This window comes from Malania oleifera, chromosome 13, assembly GCF_029873635.1.
Source record: "Malania oleifera isolate guangnan ecotype guangnan chromosome 13, ASM2987363v1, whole genome shotgun sequence".
Lineage (NCBI taxonomy): Eukaryota > Viridiplantae > Streptophyta > Magnoliopsida > Santalales > Ximeniaceae > Malania > Malania oleifera.
In genome coordinates, this window is record NC_080429.1 from 70,846,981 (window position 1) to 70,867,135 (window position 20,155).

Below are 20,155 nucleotides of genomic sequence, written 5' to 3' on the forward strand. Positions count from 1 at the left end.
GATGCATAAACGATTCTCTAAAAACTCATTATGCCCTCACAGATGTTCTTATGTATTTTGCAATCCATTCACGGGCATGACATCTTATCTCCGGACATGGTCTTCCTAAGTCCGCAAGTCAGGAGATAAAAATAAAATTGAAAAGAAGATTGAAGGGAGAAAAGGAGAGAAAAAAATGTACAGAACTGTAGTTCTTATCTTACTTCATTGCCCTCCTACATTATAGTTTCAAAGTACAACTTCATCAAATATTTGTAAAAAAAAAAAATAATGATATACACCTTCGTATTAACAAAAGTGCAGCGCGCACAGCCAAAATTTCAAAAACAAAACCTTTACATGATCGGAAAATCACGAATATAATCATCCCACATCTCAGCTGCAATAGAGTCCCGCAGCCGTGAAGAAGCTTCAAGCTGTTCCACTTCAAAAGCCATGTCAAGAGCTTGGTTCTCAGCATGCATCATCAGCTGTTGTGCATCCAATGGTTGCAACGACTCTTCCATATCTGCAAGAGTTTCCTGTTCCTGTTCATACAGTTTGAAAAGCCAATCATCTGGTTTCTCTCTACGGATGTAATTGTGTATGGCACATGCTGCCACAACCAACTTCACCTGCGTTTGCAATGGGTATGGAGGAGCTGACATCAAAATAGGGAAGCGAGCCTTTAAAGCTCCGAAAGTCCGATCTGTGGCACTCTGTAACACCGAATGCCGATGATTAAAAAGCTCTTTAGCATCTTGGGGATGAAGACCACCACCAAATTCATTCAAGTACTGGGATAGGGATACACCGTGATATGGGGCAATGAAGCCTGGGATATTTGCATACTTGCTACTTACAAGGTAGTATTTACCTGGATCATCCAGCACCTTCGTTTATCAACAACAGAGAATTCAAGGGAGTTCTACAAAATATAGGCAAATGAAGCTATTAAAAATTCAAGGGGAGTTCTAGAAAATAAAGGGAATAAAAGCTATTGCTTTCTCTCTCTCTCTCTCTCAAGACACAAAAAATGTATCCATGTAATTTTTCCTTTCAAAATGCAACAAAACAAAAGGCAGATGTCATTTCATTTTAGTAGCCTAAGCAACTCTTCAGCAGGCTGTGGAGATGTATTGAGAAAAAGATGATACCTTCAGGGACCTGCAATTTGTTACGTCTTGTGAGTGCAGAATTTAAAACTCGCAAATCTGCAGCTGAACCTTCCCAGCCAGCTAGAACATAATGAAACTTCAGGTCAAATGAGCAAGCTGCCAGAACATTTTGTGAAAGAAATCCATTTTTATTACGAAAAGGTCCTTGCTCATCAACACCCACCATCACTGGAATGTGTATGCCATCAACTGCTCCTGCACAATCCTACCAGAACAATCAAAAGTCAGATGCAACTCATCTAAAACAAAAATACTGACCGAAGCCAACTACCAATGGATTACCTTAAAGTATGGATAGAATCTGGGGTCCCTTAGAACTTCTGGTGGAATATCTGAACCAGGAGGCTGAAAGAAATCCAATGATATGGCCATGATTGCATTTAGAACATTGTTGAAATGGCGACTAATTGTTTCTCCTGAATATCGAAATAGCTCTTGCACAGCTCGAGTTCGCAGATTATGGCCTATTATGAACAAGAATATTGCCAACTGTTCCTCAATCTTTATTCGATTTGTGTGACGTAATAGTCCTTTGGCTTGCAAAATATCACATAACTTGTAGAAAACATGCTTATCCATACGAAAATTCTCCAAACACCGCTCATTTTGGCCATTGAGTACTTCATCCACAAATTTTGTACCATTAGGTGTTAAACTATGACCAAGTTCTTTTGGTATATGATTCTGAAAGACTGCATCCTTCTCATCATCAGAACTCTCCATGACAAGCTGTAGTTAAACTGAATATTAGTTTGCAAGTCTTTGTTTTGTCATTTCATAACTAGATCCATAATGATTCTCTTTTGAAAAGAAATAAAATATACAGAGCAAAGGACACAGCCATGATCAGGGGAAGGGGAGAGCAGCCCTCCTTCCCAACTAACTATAACACAACTGAAAAAATATAGAAACCAAAAACAATATTAATTTGTTAGAGGTTGAGGGGGTAACATTTCAAATAAGCATTACTATGTTAATGGCCCTCGAATATTTCCTCAAATTAAGTTGGCTAGAAAGCTCACTGAAGTGCCAAGGCCTGAGGTAGCCTCAAGTGGGGCAACCTACACAAGATGTGCACCTTTAGCCCATATGCCTGCCACAAAAAAGGTGTAGCTATTACTTATTGTCTTGTTTCCAGCAAAATGAATAGCTTAGAGAGATCAAAAGCATGTCATTGGTCCAAGAACCAAGCACAAAAGAGGTGCACCTGCTTGATATTGTTCTCTCAGTCTCTCCAGCAAAATTAGCTGCTTATCTCCTCTCTCCAGCACAATCTTAAAAGTAAAATCAACCAATTAGGCAATTACATGTCACTTTTAGTCTTTCCTTTCTGTGTACTTATGATTTTACATGTAAATAAGGAAATACCCCCCCCCCCCCCACCCCACCCCATTGTATTCATTAAAGTACTTAATAAATCAAATTCACATAGGATAAAAAAGTGAACAGTCACTGCCTTGCCAAGAGCAAATTTGAAGAAGTTTTACCGTAATTTGGCTCTTCCTATTTCAGGTAGGAATAAATCCCATCAAAACCAAAGCTTTTTAGAAAAATTAATGCAGCAAAAAATTATTAGAGAGCAAAATTAAGAAAGCTCCAAAAGGTCTTAGCCAAAATTTGGCCAAATATACAAATTCTCATAAAAATTCTGTACTTAATTAACCCCATAGGCCATAACTTATGCCAATATAAATATTTTCTAAATACATTAAAAAATTAAAGCTACAAAATCATTTAACTAAATTATTAGTCAATAAGGTAATTCTAATAATTATGAACTGACTTAATACACCCCCTAAGCAGCACAAAAAGTTCAAAACCATTTGGGCATCAGTATACATGCATGACCCTGTTTCACATCTTGGTTAAACCCAGACATATGCTCACCACATGTTGGAAAATATATACAATAATTTTTATTTTTTGGCACTTCTAGGCAGTGTTTTAAAAGGTGAAGGTGTAAGGTGAGGTGTGTTACCCCTGTCCTCAGGGTGGGTGTTGAGCATAAGCCTTTTGAGATTTTAAATTACATACACAAAAAATAATATGAAATTTATTCAGATAAATTATAAATTTTGTTGTATGAATTTAAACCTATTAAAATAGTTTAACAAAAATCAAAATACATTAACCAAAGCTGTCTTTATTGCCCATACACTTTATTCCTGCAAGTATAATGCTACAGTCACATGGCCTTTCCACAGTCACGTGTCCTTCTTGCAGGTCGCCTTCCCACCCAGTTAAGAAAATATCGCTTTTCTGGTTGCCTCTCTCGCGCCATCTTCTCTCCGAAGTCCACTACCTCCATCGAAAAGGATCTCAAGCCGAGAAAGAGACAGTAAAAATGAGAGAGAGAAACTCGAGATGAGAGTGAGAGACACTCGAAGACGACCCAATTATCTCATCACAGAGGGAGAACGAGAGAGTGAAAGAGATGAACAGCTAGATAGAGGTGGCAGAGCAATCATTCCATCAGAGGAGCTTGTCAAAGAAGATGACAATGGCCCTTTGTCGAAGGGAGGAGTCTTTGATCATTCGATTCTTCATCCACATTTATTGATAGAAGCAAGAATGAAAGGGCCTGTCTGTCCTGCTTTGCAGTTTCTTTTTAATTTTTTTTATATTATTAAAGTTAAGAGCTGGTCCCAGAATGCATGATCTTTCCTCTTTGAGCCATAAAAAAGTGTGTTTTTTCAGTGAAGGTGAATGCTCTGAGCCAGAAAGCGTATGCATAGCAGGATTTTCGCCTTTTGAACTATGCCTCAGTGCATTCTAGCAGTAAACGCCTCACGGCGCACCTCAAAAATGCCTTTAAAAACACTGCTTCTAGGTCATGGTCAGACACCCTATGTGTTCGAGTTGAGTGGCGTTAACACAATGGGATACTCGAACTTGACTCAACTCAAAAATCTCAAGCTCATAACTCGACTCAGCTGCAAGATATTAAAACTCAAGCTTGATTTGATTATAAATTAATATTAAATACCTATATAAAGTATATAATGAATAGATAGTATTAAATATATTGATGACTTAAATAAATAAAAACAATAAAATTAAAAGCTTGATTAGGCTCAATTAGGCTTGCGAGTAGTATTATGGAGCTTAAACTAGACTCGTTAAGATACTCGATCAGCTCTCGAACTCGAGTAGAATCAAGTTGAGTCAAGTCTAAGTAGCTTGTGAGAAGTCTTGACTTACACACACTTAGGACTCATATCTCGAGAGAAGCTACACACATATTTTACAATATATATATATATATATACACATCTTGGTTGCTTTTTTTGGGATGGGGGGTGTTCATAAACATTAAGCCATCAGACATTTTGGCCTGGCTCCAAAGTAAATATGGCTGAAAAAAGAACGTTGAGTTGATGAGTGACATCACTCCAAAACATAAAGTACGGAACACATCCATGATATGGTAGGTGTACCACTCATAAAAGAATAAGGGAATGGGCAGCTAGATGGTTACAGGGCTGCATTATGGAAATTCGGCTTCTTTGCAGTGTAGCGAATGGAACATAATCCACGAATCTCTTCTGGGGAAAAGTTGAATCGGCAGCTGGTTTGAGAAAAGATTCACTACATGGCATCCTTGTGGTGTGTTGGGTTTGGGGTTTTCAATGGAGTGAGCTTTTTGGATGTTCAGCGAGATTAGCACTGACTGATTTTGGGAGTTGTGGTTTTGTTTGTTTACTTTTTCATTCTTTTTCTGTTTTTATATTTTCCTTCCGGTTTGTTCCAGATTTTTATAGGGAGACGTCTTATTCTCTCTTATGTAAATTCTTAATCTATCAATGAAATTTCTTCTTTTGCTATCCAAAATTTTTTATATACATTAAACCAAATAATGCTCTACTTAGGGGAAAAAAAAGGTGTGATTTAGTTGACAATAAAGGCTATAGAAGGGAGGTGAGTCGACCAAAAGTGACTTGTGCCAAAGTAGAAAGAAAGAATTTAGCAAGAGTCCAACTTCTTGAGAATATTGTCCTTGACTGTGCTTAATGACAGAATAGGATCCACATCATTCACATAGTCAAACCCAATTTAGTGCGACTTAAAAGCTTGGTTATTGTTGTTTCCAAAATTTGGAGTCTTACAAGAATACAAAGCTCATTTGAGCTCGTGAAATTTGACAAAACTTGTTTAAACTTAAGACATTTGAATTCAGCCTCTCTCACACAGATACAAAAATATGTGTGATTTTGTGTGGGTGTGTGTGTCTATGCATACAATGCTCCTAAAAACCTCAGAATCTACAACAATCTCTATCTTGAACTATGAATGTATAATATTAAATTTATGAATGCGCATGAAAGAAATTTTATTTGTGAAACATGTATGATTATCATGCTTATAAAGTTTACACACGCACACACAGATAATACACTTACGCCAAGTGTATAACTTTCTATGCTTATGCATTTTAAATATCCAGGCAATCAAAGACTAGGAATTTTGTCATCTAAATATCACTCCAGATTTGCATTTTTGTCCCATTGATTTATTTTTTGAGGAAAGCAACAGGAATAATTAGGGTGTCTAGTTCAACAGAGTGATTTATAAAAATGTGGATCCTACAAAAAAAATTATTGACAGGCACAAGCATAGCAAGACTACACCTAGTGCAAGTAACACCACCCACCCCCACCCCCACCCCCGGCGCAGTACACACGCATTTTAATTAATTATGACATGTCACTATCGTGTTGCATGCTAGTTTTCAGAATTTTCCACATCACCATGTCCATATCACATTTTGCCCAATGAATGTTTCTTAGCCCTTGCTCTCTTCAAGCACACTGACCATGTGCCCTATGCACTTCTTAGTCCCAAGCAGCCCTTGCACTTCAATACACTGCACCCTTAATAACTATGCTTTGAATCCCTTGTCAAAAATTAGAAAAAGTCATCAACTCAAACATAATAGTAAACCCTTAAATTTTCCAGAATCCTGCATGACCATTTCTAAAGAATCCTATTAAAAGGTTATTCTAGTCTTTTAGTATTATTATTGTGTTACTGTGTTAGTATGTTAATTAGTGAGTTAGTAAGGGTATTATGGTCATTAGAATGTAATTGATTTGTATTATAAATAGAGGGAGAGACCAATCTTCAAGTTAAGTTAGGTCATTCATTTAATTAAAATCTCAACATGGTATTAGAGCATGATCCAACATAAACCCTATCACACTCAATCATTGCTAGAAAACACCCTCTAGTCGCTGCCCTTCTCAAAACCATCTCAACTCTTCATTCTTTCAGAAAACCAACCATATAGCCAAAAAACAGAACCCTCTAAAACCTAACCCCATAAAATCCCATTGCTGGAAAGTGCCATCATGCACCGCCACGTGCCAGCAGTCCCAACCCCGCATGCCGGCACATGAGAGTGATTCTGGCCACTTTTTTCTGATTCTTTTCTCCAACATGTTCTGATTCCTTCCCTAGACTATATTATCAAGCTGTTGGGCATGTTTTTTTGCTCAAAGATCCAAACTTTTTGGACCATGCACTCATGGTAATCCGTTAATTGTTGTTCGGTGTTCATAAGGCTTTTGTGAGTTTCTTGTAGCAGTGGCAGTGTTCATAAGTTGATTTGTGAGGCTGTGATAGTGCTTTATCAGTTTGTAAGTGGTTCACCTTATCTGTGGTCATTTCATTGCTTCATATTGTTTGTGGTTGTCCTGATTAGTTTTGATTGTTCTTCTTGTTTGACATTGGTGTGGCTGCTGGTTTATGAGTATTGGGATGGAGTCTATGAATCCCAAAAACATGTGCCTTCCATCGCTGTCACAGACAACAACTGAAAAGTTGGATGGAAAGAATTATGTTCAATGGTTTAAAACTGTTCATATTTATTTAGTAGGATTAGGAAAACTTGACCACTTGGTCCAATCTAATCCTTCTGACGAGAAGAGAAAACAAGTGTGGATTCAGGAAGATTGCTTGATTGTTTCCCTCTTGTGGAATTCGATGAGCCACAGATTGCCTGGATGTGCATGCATCTAGATACATGCAAGGAGATTTGGGATTATGGCGAACTTCTATAATCTAGTAACTTTACATGTATGTATAATTTATCCTAGGAGTACTTTCAGTTACTACAAGGAGACAGGAGCATTGTAGATTATTTTGGAGAGCTGAAATGTATTCATGAGGAGCTTAATGTCGTGCAACCTATGATTGCTAACATTCGTGAGATGCAAAAGCAAAGGGAGCAAATGATAGTTTTTTGAGCTCTAGTGGGCTTGAGACTCGAGTCTGGGGCAGTCCAGTCCCAGATACTTAGTAGTGCAGAGTTGCCATCATTTGCTGATGTTTAATCTCATGTCCTTCATGCTTCCTCTAGCACACATTCTCCCACTTGCATCTAGCTCTAAGAGGACAGCCTTCGCCACACATGGTGATTCTAGTGAATCTAGTTTTCTACCAAACATCCACAGAAGTTATCGAGGTGGTTCGAGCCGTCGTGGTGGTAGAGATGGACTAGGTAGAAGTACTCCTCACAAGTGCACTCATTGTGAACGAGGTAATCATACTATTGAGGAGCATTGGGATCTCCATTGTAGACCTTCATGTGTTGCCAATGCAGCCACCACTGACTCCACACTTTTGGGGCCAAGTGGGGGGCAACATATAGTATCTATGTTAGAGGAAGAGTTATCTAAATTCCAGCAGTATCAAACGTCACAACAAGCTTCTCTCCCCAATGCATGTCCTGCCCAAACAAGTAATCCCACAACACGCCTATCATCTAGTACTTCTTGTCCTAGTCCTTGGGTTATAAACTCTGCTGCCACTGATCACATTCCAAGTATACCTAATTTCTTCTCTACTCTTCAGTAGCTTGCAGATTTACCTTGTGTTACTTTGTTGATGGATCCACCATTGTCATCAAGGGAATTGGGACTGTAAATCCCACTTCTTCTATATCTCTTCCTTCGATTTTATATGTTCCCAAGTTTCCTTTCAATCTTATGTTCTTTAGCAAGATTACTAAATCCATGAATTGTTCAGTAACATTCTTCCTCGATTCTATGGTTATTGGATTTGAAGACGAGAAAGACGATCGGCTGAAGGCATGAAGCTGCTGAACTTCACCACTTTGAGCCACTATCTCCTTCTACTACCTGCACTGACGTTGCTACACCTCTCCAAATTCATTGTTGCCTTGGTCATCCTTCATTGGAAAAGTTGAAACGTCTAGTTCCTAATTTGAGTTCTGTGTCTAGTCTTGATTGTGAGTCTTGTCAGTTAGGAAAGCATCATTGTGTCCCTTTTGCTTCTCAAGTCAATCAAAAGGGCTGCAAGCCCATTCATGTTAGTCTATTATGATGCTTGGGATCCTAGTAGAATTGTGTCTAAGTTAGATTTCCAGTACTTTATAACCTTTGTGGATGATTATTCAAGGATGACTTGGCTATATTTAATAAAATATCATTATGAGTTTTTTCATATATTTTGTGCCTTTTGTTTTGAAATAAAGACTCAATTTGGTTTGCTAGTTTGAATAGTTCAAAGTGATAATGCTAGAGTATTTTAGTACTCAATTCACTATTTATATGACTCAGTTTGGTATTGTTCATCAATCATCCTATGCCCACAACTCCTCAACAAAATGGTTGCAAATAGGAAAAAAAGACATATCCTTGAAATCATTCACACCTTACTTTATCAAATGCATCTACCTAAATTGTTTTGGAGTGATGTTATATTTACTGCTTGCTATCTTATCAATAGGATGTCATCCTCTGTTCTTAGTAGTAAAATTTCCTACACCATTCTCTTTCCTAGTTCATTTCTATTCTCTCTACCTCCTTGTATATTTAGGTTTTGTGTCCTTTGTCCATTAACTAACTCCTAGGATGGATAAGTTGGATCCTCGTGCTATAAAATGTGTCTTTCTAGGCTACTCATATACTCAAAAAGGATATTGTTGCTATAGTCTCGCACTACATTGCCTTCTTTGAGTCTACACCTTACTACACTCAGTCCTTTTGATCTAAATGAGTCTCTTCCTCTACCTAATCTTCCAGATTCTAGATTCTAGTATGTTGTCCTTGTTGAATCAACCACCAGTGTCTCCATGTAGTCTGAGTCCTTCTCATCATCCGGATCACCCTAATTTGCAGGTGTATTCACAATAGTAACTCCAAAGAAGAGAGTCCCCCCTAGCTTCTATTACCATGCCTTTGGTTTCCCCGTCTGATGATTATGCTTCCCATAATGTTGATCCTCCCATTTGCTTTCCGGAAAGGTGAACACACATGTACACAACATTCCTTCTCCAACTATGTTTGCTATGACTTCTTATCACCCTCCTATTATTGTTTTCTTATTGCTTTATCATCCGCTACCCTTCCTAAATTTGTTTCAGACGCCTTAGCCTACTATGGGTGGAGGAATGTTTTACGCAACAATGGTACTTAGGACTTGGTATCTCTTCCTCCTAACAAGTCTATTGTTGGTTGTCACTGGGTATACACTATGAATGTCAACCCTAATGATTTTGTGGCTCATTTGAAGGCAAGTCTTGTTGCTAAGGGGTATACTCAGGTGTATGGTTTGGATTATTCCAACACTTTTTCTCCGGTTGCCAAATTTACATCAACACGTCTATTCATCTCCTTGGCTATCACTTGTCACTAGCCTCAGCATTAGTTAGATGTGAAGAATGCCTTTTTGCATGGTGATCTTGAGGAGGAGGCCTATATGGAGCAACCACTAGGGTTTGTTGCTCAGGGGTATTCAAGATTATTGTGTCGACTCAAGAAGGCACTATATCATTTAAAACAGTTGCCTAGAGCATGGTTTGGTCAATTTAGTGTTCTAGTACTTGAGTTTGTTCTTTGTCGGTGTGCAGTAGATTATTTTGTGTTTTATCGTTATGCTTCATCAGTTAGGATCCTTCTTGTTGTGTATGTGGATGATATTGTTATTACATGAAATGATGATAACGGTATTCAGAGTCTTAAACATTTTCTACAATCTAAGTAACAAACCATATATTTGGGACCGATGAAATACTTCTTGGGTATAGAAGTATCTAGATCTCAAATGGAACTGTTTTGTCATAGAGGAAGTATGTTCTTGATTTTTTGGATGAAACTTGATAGTTGGGATCCAAACCAATTGGTACCCCCATGGATCCTAACAAGAAGTTAGTGTCAAATATAGGTGATTTGTTGCCTAATCTTAGACGATACTGGAGACTTGTTAGAAAGTTGAATTATTGCACAATCAATCGATCGGATATATCTTTTGCAACAAGCATTGTGAGTCAATTTTTAGATTCTCTGAGGACAAGTCATTTCGATGTAGTAATCCGCATCTTGAGATATCTCAAAGGTGCACCCGGGAGAGGTCTTCTGTATCGAGATTTGGGTCACACTTATATTCAGGGATGTATAGATATAGATTGGGTCAAGTTGCCTTCCGACCGAAGATCCACAATCGGGTACTATATCTTGGTTGGTGGTAGTTTGGTTTCCAGGAAGAGTGGGAAGCAAATTGTGGTTGCCAGGTCAAGTGTTGAATCAGCATATAGAGCTATGGCTCACACTACTTGTGAACTTGTTTGGTTGAAGAACATGTTGGAAGAATTTTTCCGCATTCTTAGTCTATGGAGTTGATGCGTAACAATCAAGCTGCTTTTCATATTGCCTCCAACCTGGGTTTTCATGAGCAAATGAAACACAATGAAATTGATTGCCATTTTCTTCGGGAGAAACTTGTGCAAAAGCTCATTACTACCACTTATGTGAAGTTTGATACGCAACTTGCAGATTTGTTTACCAAAGCTTTGGGGGGGTGCTCGTGTTAAATTATTTGTAACAAGCTAGGAGCATATGATATTTATGCTCCAGCTTGAGGGGGATTGTTAAAGGTTATCTTAGTCATTCATTATTATTATTAAGTGTGTTAATATGTTAATTAGTGAGAGTCAGTAAGGGTATTATGGTCATTAGAATGTATTTGATTTGTATAATATATAGAGGGAGAGACCTATCTTCAAGTTAAGTTAGGTCATTCATTTAATCAAAATCTCAACTAGTCCCTTGATACATAATGTATTATCATGCCTAGTGAGACTCTTTGATTAATGAACTTAAAGAGTAAAGAGTAGCTCATCCTTCTAGTCTATAGCTCTTATTCAAAGCCCCTAATCTGTTTTTTTTTTTTTTCCCCCTTTTTTCGTAAAAAAAAATCCATGTGTGAAAATTTACTCTTTTTATTGTTTGGGGGGGGGGGGGGAAGGGAGGGAGTTGATTCTACAACATCCGATCAAGTAGATTTTGAACTACAAGCATCATTAGTAAGAAGAATCAGATGGCACTAAACATACACAATCAAGAGAAAAAAAAAAAAAACTACAAATATCCAATTCCTGTAAGTACAAAAGACACAAACTACCAATATCCCATATCATTAATGTTTACATGGAATCCCTTATCTACATGCTGACCAAGGATTAATAACCTAATAAATTCCCTCATATATATATATTTTTCTTTTGAAAATAACAAATATCAGTAGACCAATAACCTAAGTAATTCCTTATTGTTATTATTTTTCACTTTTGCAAATAACCTATAGTAGTGGAAGGCTTATTGTTAAAATTCTTCAAAATAAGTGGGGTCAAAATCTCCAAAAGATGCAGGATTTTTTTTATTAAAAGAAGAAATTTACCGAGGAGATTCAGAGATAAGAAGATTATCAAATACAAAAATGGAGGATAACACATCCTCTTAAGAGAACAAACTAATGGAAAAAGATTTTAATCTCTATCTATATTGATGAAGGACACTCCTCTAAAGATTTCAGAAGCTGAAAGCCTAAGAAATGCAAGAACAACTATTCTAGGTAGAGAGGGAGGGAGTTCTATAACATCTGATCAAGTAGATTTTGAACTATAAGCATCATCAGTAAAAAGAATCAGATGCCACTAAATACACACAAAAAAAAAAACTACATATATCCAATTCCTATAAATACAAAAGACGCAAACTACAAATATCCCATATCATTTAATGTTCACATGGACTCCCTTATCTATACACTGAACAAGGATCGATAACCATTCTATATATATATATTTTTTCTTTTGGAAATAACATATATCAGTAGACCAATAACCTAAGTAATTCCTTATTTTTTTCCCTTTTTGCAAATAACCTATAATAGTGGATGGCTTATTGTTATAATTCTTCAAAATAAATGGGGCCAAAATCTCCAAAAGGTGCAGGATTTTTTTCATTAAAAGAAGAAATTTACCAGGGAGATTCAGAGACAAGAAGATAATCAAATACAAATGGAGGATAACACATCCTCTCAAGAGAACAAACTAATGAAAAAGGATTTTCATCTCTATCTATATTGATGAAGGACACTCCTCTAAAGATTTCAGAAGCTAAACGCCTAAGAGATGCAAGAACAACTATGCTACTCCACAGAAGATCAAAAGACATCACCCAGTCCCTAACAATCTTTGCATTTGGCTCGTATCAAATACATCAAACCAATGCAAAACCTGCACAACAAAAAGTATCTTATCTTCACCACCACAACTTAAGCATTTACTATTCTGAATCAGAAAATCCTCCAAAGGGGGACACAACCCTCGAACACCAAAAATATCAAACAAATTACTCCAAGTGCACCGAGAAATAGGGTAATGCAAAAGGAGATGACATCTAAACACACCACTACACGTAAAAACCACACACATCTAGTGATAAAGCTTTTATGCAACTTCCTATCTGCAATAAACCATTTGTTATAATTCTATAAATAACAGCAGTCAAAACAAATGCCTCAACTTTAGAGAGAACCTTAGCTTTCCAAATAGAAGTATAGGGAAGAAACGAATAAAATTAGGATCGTGGACCAAATGAGAATAAATTAAATTAACAAGAAAAATGCCAAGTATCTGGAGTCCATGTCCAAGCATCTCGCCTAGAAGCAAGCAAAATCAAGAGAAAACTAAGGTCACATCCATCCTTTCCATTAAAAAGAAAAAAAAAAACCTGGAAATGGGAGCATTATGAAGAATGGAACATAATATAGACTTCTTTGCCAAATGTAATTATCTACTGAAGATTTTGGGGGATAGGCAAGAAAAAAAATTCTAGCAAACAAAATCCTACACTATGGAATTTTGGATGCTGAATTCTGACAACTCAACGCTAGATTCTTGAAGGACTGGAGGAGTATTGAGAGAGTTTCATGAAAGCTAAATATGGCAATACACCCAGATAACTCGATTTCAGTTCTTCAATGTGATATTGAGGCTACAAGGCAAGACCATGACTTAGCAAAAGAAAGCATGATTGTAAGACTAATGTAGTTACTGACTCAAGAAATGCATGGTCTACATGGTTCATGGCTTATGATACCATTCAAATGTATCATTGGGAAAAATTAATTACTAGTAAAGGAAATAATCAAGCTCATTGCTAGTGGTAAGAAATTCTGGATCTGGATGCTGAAACTATTGCTGACAACTCATTGTCAAATTCCATAGGAAACTTTTCAAAGAGAACCAACTATGGCCTTTGCATATCCAGATAAGCCAATTTCAGTTTTTTATTTTTCCTTGGGAAAAGGGACATAAATTTTCCCCCTTCTAAGAAGAATAAATGATAAGGTGGCACAATATAAATTAAAGAAAACAATTCTAGGAGCTCCCATTTCCATTTCTTCATAGTTTTCTCCAGTCACATTTAAATTCCATTAGAACATGGTCACAACAACAAAGACCTAAAAACACAAGTATAAGCTATAAAATCCGAAGCCTTATATAAATCAAAAAAGAAATAATAAAAAATATTAAAAAAATCAAGTCTTTTATTAGCAAATTCATGAGTATAAATTTCTCCCATGTGACCTTTTTAAAAAATATATATATTAAGTCATTAATTTGGACTAAAAATAGACTAAATTAACCTGGACCACAAACCACTGGAAAGTATTAAAATGTCATCTAATCAAAGTATAGGACAAATGTCTATCATGTGCAAGGAAAATAGACATTTAAATGCTATGACAAACAAAATATACATATTTCAACTACAGTTGAAAAGCAGTGGATCAATTTCATCTCTGCAGAATGCCTAAGAAAAATTCAATAGAGAGTTTACCATCCAGTTGCGGCACAACTTTTCCACTTTTCTTTTTTTTTTGTGGGTGTCAATTATAAAATTGACTGGATAGAGAGTTTCAAAGAATTAGACACTGAATGCATCAATTGATTACAGTCAGTGGATTAGGAAGCACCATTTGGACGTAGGGTGAGACAGTAAATTCAACTCTGAAATTTCTTCAAAATTCCAACACCAACGTAACTACGAAGCCACATTTAAATACCATACTCTAAAATCAAATTGTCAAAATTAAAAAAATTATTGAAAATCATACATTTAGATTAAAATCTTATGGATATCTGAAATGATGTGGAGGCCTCCTTGGCCAATACCTCCTCCATGACCGGTCAAAAAGTTCAGCGTTGAACAGGAATCCATACCAACACCCAAAGTGGGTTGGACAACATAGCTTGTAGCACAATCAACCTTGATGCACATTAACTTCACGCAAGCATCATAGATTGTGTGATATTAAAATTGTCATGGCCTCCCTGATATAACAAATCACATGCATGTTATAGAAACAAAACATAGCAAAGGAGCTGGAAGATAATCCCACAAAGCACTAGGTCCATGTAAACGCACACATGAAATAATTCTCTACACAACAGAGAGCTTAAATAATTTCAGTTCCAATGTCGACAATAGCATGCACAAATTGCTGTACTCTCAAGTAACTCTGTCAACATGTCTCAAGCCAGACTTCCTTGAAGAATGGATAACTGTGCGCACTCGGACTGTAGGTTCAGACATGTAGTCACCCTATGACTTGTTTATGTACTAAGCTTCTTTTTGCTCAAGTTCCCCTTCTATTCCATTTTAATTCTTCTTCTTAGGAAACCGATGATAGGATGACTCTCCTTGTTGCATTCATAACACTGCAACCAATTTTTTGGCTCAATAAGTTTAGTCCGAACCAGAGTATTCACTAGTTTGTGCTCAAGATGGCTCTGCCCATTCCTTCCAACTGCTCTTCATTCAGCTAAGCAACCCCACCCCCCCACCCCCCAAAAAAAAAGAAAAATCCTCAGCATGGGAAACAATTGGTCAATAGATTCAAAATTCTTACCATTTGACTCGATCTGAATCAGACATCTTTGCCCACTAATACCAATATACCAATACCTATCACTACTCAGTGCCCACAAACAAAGATCTCGCAATGAGTCTATGAAACTCTCATAAGTGCATCTCTACATCCGTACCATGTTGATTAGAGGGTCTAGAGTACACCTCCTGTGCTCTAGTTAACAAGCACAAACTTGCAAAGCACTACTTCTTCCATTCTATTGCACCCTATTATCAAATCCCTCCAAACGGTTCCTACAAAGGGACTCAACATTGTTCCACCACGTAAAGTTTTATCACTTACAAAATTTACCAGCTATATTTACCTTGTCTTCAGCCCTGAGGCCCCTGACACCCCTGTAGATAAAAACGTTCTATAAAATGGTTGGATCAATCATACCAGGCATCATGTTCCCCTTTCTAGCAAAGTAATCTTTACCTTGTAAATTGTAATCTGGGCTGGAGGCATGCTTGATAGTACCTAGAAGGGTCTCTAGAATGCATTCAGTTGTGACTGTCATAGAGCAAGAGGTAGCACTTGCATCCACAACCCCTTTTCCGTTCACAAGCATATCCAAGCAGGGCATGACAGTGTTCCTTCCTTGCCCAGGTCTTCTATTGCCTTCTCATGCCAATGTTGCCCTCACACAATTTCTCAATCATGTCATGCGCATGGTCCCTCCAGTCATCAGCAACGTTTTGTTGCTTTCTTGCTGGTTCAGACCAATTTGGAGCGCTTTGGTGGGTTGGGCCAGGTCACCAAATTCAAACCAGGGTAGCTACTCCAAGCCGGGCTCAACCTGTTCCTTTTAAATCAATTTGAGGTGTGGGTCCTCTCTTTGGCCAAAACAAAGGGGCAGCGCAGGATCATGGCAGATGATGGACCGAGAGTGAGACAAGGTTATTAAAGGATTGGTCAGTGGCAAAGTCATGAACTCAAGTTCTGGGACTTGCTGATGACGACAAAGGTAGAAACGTGTTGTTGTTTCAAAGCTTTGTTGGCTGCTGTGGTGATATTCTATGGGAATGAAAGGTCGATCTAAGGGTTAGGCCTCAATTGAACTTGGTGATGTTCACTTAAAGGTCTCAAGGAAAATTGGCTGACATTTGGGGATCTGCTATGCTGATTTGGTAGTGGGGGTTGATTGAGGCTAGTGGTACTAGAGTTGCAGTGGCTGTCAATGGCAGAGATGGTGGTGAAACAGTGGTTGGTGGGATGACAATAGCAACATGCCACCTGCTATGCTATAACCCAAATTCATGTAGGAGGCATCATTCTGCTCAAGGATCAAATTTGATATTGATGAAAAATTACAAGGGTCTCAATTTATGGAAATTTTGACAAGTTTGATTTCGATTTAAAGAATCATCAGAAACTTATGATAAATTATAGAAATTATAAATGAAATGTTGAGAAATATTAAGATAGATGCTTGTGAATAATTTAGAAACAAAATGAAAACCTCCCAAAAATTTCCCCCTTTCATAAGTTTTCTTTTCAACTTTATTTCAGCCTATTTTACATTCTCAAAATTCCCCAAATAATTTTAGCTAAAATTTTTTTAAACCCAATTTTCTTACAAACTCTCCCACAATCTGAAATTTTAGCAATATTCTAAAATTTAACTATGATTCTCACATAGAGGGTAAGAACCCTAAATCACATTCTCAAATTTCGTCAAAATTCCAAGACCAAAACTAACATGACTACAATAATCCTCTTCCCAAACTTATAATAAAGATGCTTCCTTAAATAAATAATTGAAATATATATTTAAAAAATAAAATTTATTGGGTATCTAAAATGTTGCATGGGACTTCTTGGCTAAACCCTAGTACAAAGTGAAACAAAATAAACGTCTTTGGTGAGGCCATCAACTAAAGACAAAAGAACCTTTAAGAGCTACAAAAATCTTGGGGCCTGTTCGGTATCCTTGTCATTTCCTGTTTTCTGTTTCTGTTTCTCTACAACAAAAAAAACAGATTATAAAAACCTGTTTGTTTCTATTGCTGGTTTTCAACTATTTGCCAAAAAACTGAAAACTAGATTTTATGGTTTTCAGTTGTTTTGGTAACCTGTTGCCAGAAATTTTAATATCCAGAAATAGTTTTATTAGATTAAATTATTCATTTTATACACTTTCAAATTAAAATTAAAATTAAATTAAATGATCATATAATTTTAAATATAATTAAAATAAAAATAGACATAAATTTTAAAAAATAAAATAAAGACAATTATAAAATACTTTTACAATTTTTTCAATTGTCATGTCTAATAAAATTTTTATTGTAAATTAAATTTTGAAAGTAGAATAATTAAGTAAAATAATTATAATAAATTCTATTTTTAGTACAGTAATTTTTTTAATGTGTATGATTTGTAATTTTATTATTCTAATCATAGTTTTATAATATTTTGATTTAAATATGAAAATGAGCATTTTTTTTCATTGAATTTTAAATTTGTACTAGTTTTATTAATGTAAACCAAATAGGTTACTGATTTCTAGTTTTGAGTTCCTGTTTCTAGTTTTTGGTATTCGTTTCTCGTTCTCGTTTATATAATTTTTGACAGTGATACCAAACGGCCCCTTAAATGCACACAACATTGCAATGAACTTATAAATTCAGTTAGCTACGTCGGAATAAGAAATCAGGAGAAAAGGTAATTATATTGGATTAGCCAGCATATCAGTGCGATTCTTATACTAGTCCGATACACTATCAAAGAATCTGACCATCATGATACTAGTTAGGCTTGTCTGACCAGTAGTATTTGGTAAAAGTAACATCCAATAATTGAAAAAAGAAAGCTGCCTTCCATTATACAGTCATAAAGAATTGCTAACAAGGAAGTAGATGTACTGTTATCCAGCAAGGGTAGTAGAATACTAACATAGAATATGAATGGCAGGGGCAGATCTACTGGCAGAAATGACCAAAAACTCCCCCATACATATAAAGCTGCAGGGGTTTTTGGAATTGTACCCACTCAAGTTGCTTCCATGGGGATCTAAGACAGAATAACAAAAATATGAGGCTTGTTTAGGAATTTAAAAAAAAAATGAAAATAAAGGGAACAAAGAGAGAGAGAGAGAGAGAGACTCACTGCTCCATTGTTTTTTATTTTCCCTTTCTGTTTTGATAATTGTTCAAGTTCTGTATCTAAGTCAATAGATAATAATATATGATGATATGTGGGCATTCTGAAAATGTAATATAGTAATTAAAAAACTTAAGGCTATGATAGGCTCTACTCCCCAAAAGTTTTAGCTCCTCCCTGAATAGCCAATACTAATACGGCTTGTCTGATCAACCATTTAAGTTTTCACTAAAAGTAACATCCAAAATTTGGGGAGGGCAAAACCATTTTACATCAACCATCATTACAGAGATGCATAGAATTGCTAACAATGACATATATGTATTATTTTTCAGCAGGAATATGGAAGATTTCCAGCTCCATATTAGGATTTTCCCAAGTGAAATTCAGAGTTTCGATGTTCTTCTATTTTGAACAACTATATTTATTTTTTTATTATACATTTGTAATGCTTAATGTTGATAAACAGGGTTGACTAACCACCCAAACATGTTCAAAGCAGAATATAATGACAATCTCATCCCGCTGCCAAAGCACTATCGCACAGAGATTAAATTTGTGGAAGATAATGAAACAGACAAGAATGAACCTAGAGGGACTGTGCTCATCCCATCAGGTATACCCAAAGAAAAAAAGAACAGAAATATTCGACACACCAAAAGGCTAAACAAGAAAATATCATATCTGTATGCGACCATTAGGATATCACTCGTTTTTTGGTTTTTGTTTTTTGGTAACAAAATTTTATATTTTAAATAAAAACATATATATAATATCATAAACAAAGGATACCTTTTTATGCTATGTTTCAAAGTTTAAGAATGGAATGAAAGGGTTTCTAGAGGAATGGAAGGGAAGGGAAAAGAAGAGAAGAATGCAGTGTGTAACCTCCCTTTGTTTGGGCGTTTTACAAACCGGAGGAGGATAATCATAAATTTACTCTTGTGCTTCATCCAAAACATTTGATTTGGGGGTTTTAGAGGAAATAGAATGGAATGAGGAACCCTCCAATCCCCTTCCCCTCCTAAAAAACAAAACTCCCATTATGACTAATCCTTCCCTCCTCCCAAAAATAGTGTTCTGGTACATGTATGTCTCAAAACCTTGAGGAATTCGAGGCGAAAATGTAGAAGACGTTTTTTTTTTTCTCTTTTTGAATTTCTTTCTTATTTTCTTCTCCTTCTTCTTCTTCGCGCAGGGTTTATTTTTTGGTTCTCTTTTCCCACCGACCAAATGAAGGATGATGAACTACCAGAGTGTGTGCAACTAAGGACAAATTGATGAGAAGCAAATCAATTGAATCGCCAAGATCATCCAAGTCCAAAATTTCCACGAAATATCTATCAGAGAGGGAGAGAGAGCACTAACCGGTAATGGAGCTATGAGAGGTCCCTCACGGCAGCTCCTACACTGTGACAGATACAAAAAGATAATGAGCGAGAGATTAAGGTGAATGAGCAAGAAAGAACAGAGAGGGTGTGCGAAGACAAGCACCGGCAAGATGAACGGCCAATCCTGACGACGGTAACCCACTGCAACGGCGGCGCCGGCGGTGATAGCTGTGGTGGCGTCGCTGTGGGACTAGCTGCGAAAGAGAGAGAGAATGCGATCGGGCGAATAGAAGCAAACGACGTCTCTAATCAATTTTTCCGAAACTTATAATTGAAAAAGCT

General features: G+C 36.6%; 1 protein-coding gene across 3 annotated transcripts; it reads right to left on the reverse strand.

Annotated features, from left to right (window-relative positions):
- Window positions 1-176: 176 nt before the first annotated feature.
- Window positions 177-20,155, reverse strand: LOC131146717 (uncharacterized). 3 transcript variants are annotated; one of them, XM_058096475.1, is made up of 7 exons: window positions 19,977-20,152; window positions 19,851-19,892; window positions 2,365-2,431; window positions 2,180-2,250; window positions 1,440-1,886; window positions 1,137-1,362; window positions 177-856 (listed from the first exon to the last, which is right to left on the reverse strand). In XM_058096475.1, the coding sequence occupies exons 5-7, from the start codon at window positions 1,878-1,880 to the stop codon at window positions 336-338; spliced, it is 1,188 nt and encodes a 395-aa protein (XP_057952458.1). In that variant the 5' UTR covers window positions 1,881-1,886; window positions 2,180-2,250; window positions 2,365-2,431; window positions 19,851-19,892; window positions 19,977-20,152; the 3' UTR covers window positions 177-335. The 3 variants fall into 3 exon arrangements, with proteins under 3 accessions (XP_057952458.1, XP_057952457.1, XP_057952459.1); XM_058096474.1 differs by lacking the exons at window positions 2,180-2,250; window positions 2,365-2,431 and adding an exon at window positions 18,276-18,392 and having other exon boundaries at window positions 19,977-20,131; XM_058096476.1 differs by lacking the exons at window positions 2,180-2,250; window positions 2,365-2,431 and having other exon boundaries at window positions 19,977-20,155.

Excerpts from the sequence above, each read along its gene's own strand:
- LOC131146717 (XM_058096476.1), bottom strand. The coding sequence starts at position 1,880 with ATGGAGAGTTCTGATGATGAGAAGGATGCAGTCTTTCAGAATCATATA. Across the intron at positions 1,363-1,439 it reads GATTCTATCCATACTTTAAG|GATTGTGCAGGAGCAGTTGA; the intron begins GTAATCCATTGG and ends TTGTTCTGGTAG. Across the intron at positions 857-1,136 it reads CAAATTGCAGGTCCCTGAAG|GTAAATACTACCTTGTAAGT; the intron begins GTATCATCTTTT and ends TGGATGATCCAG.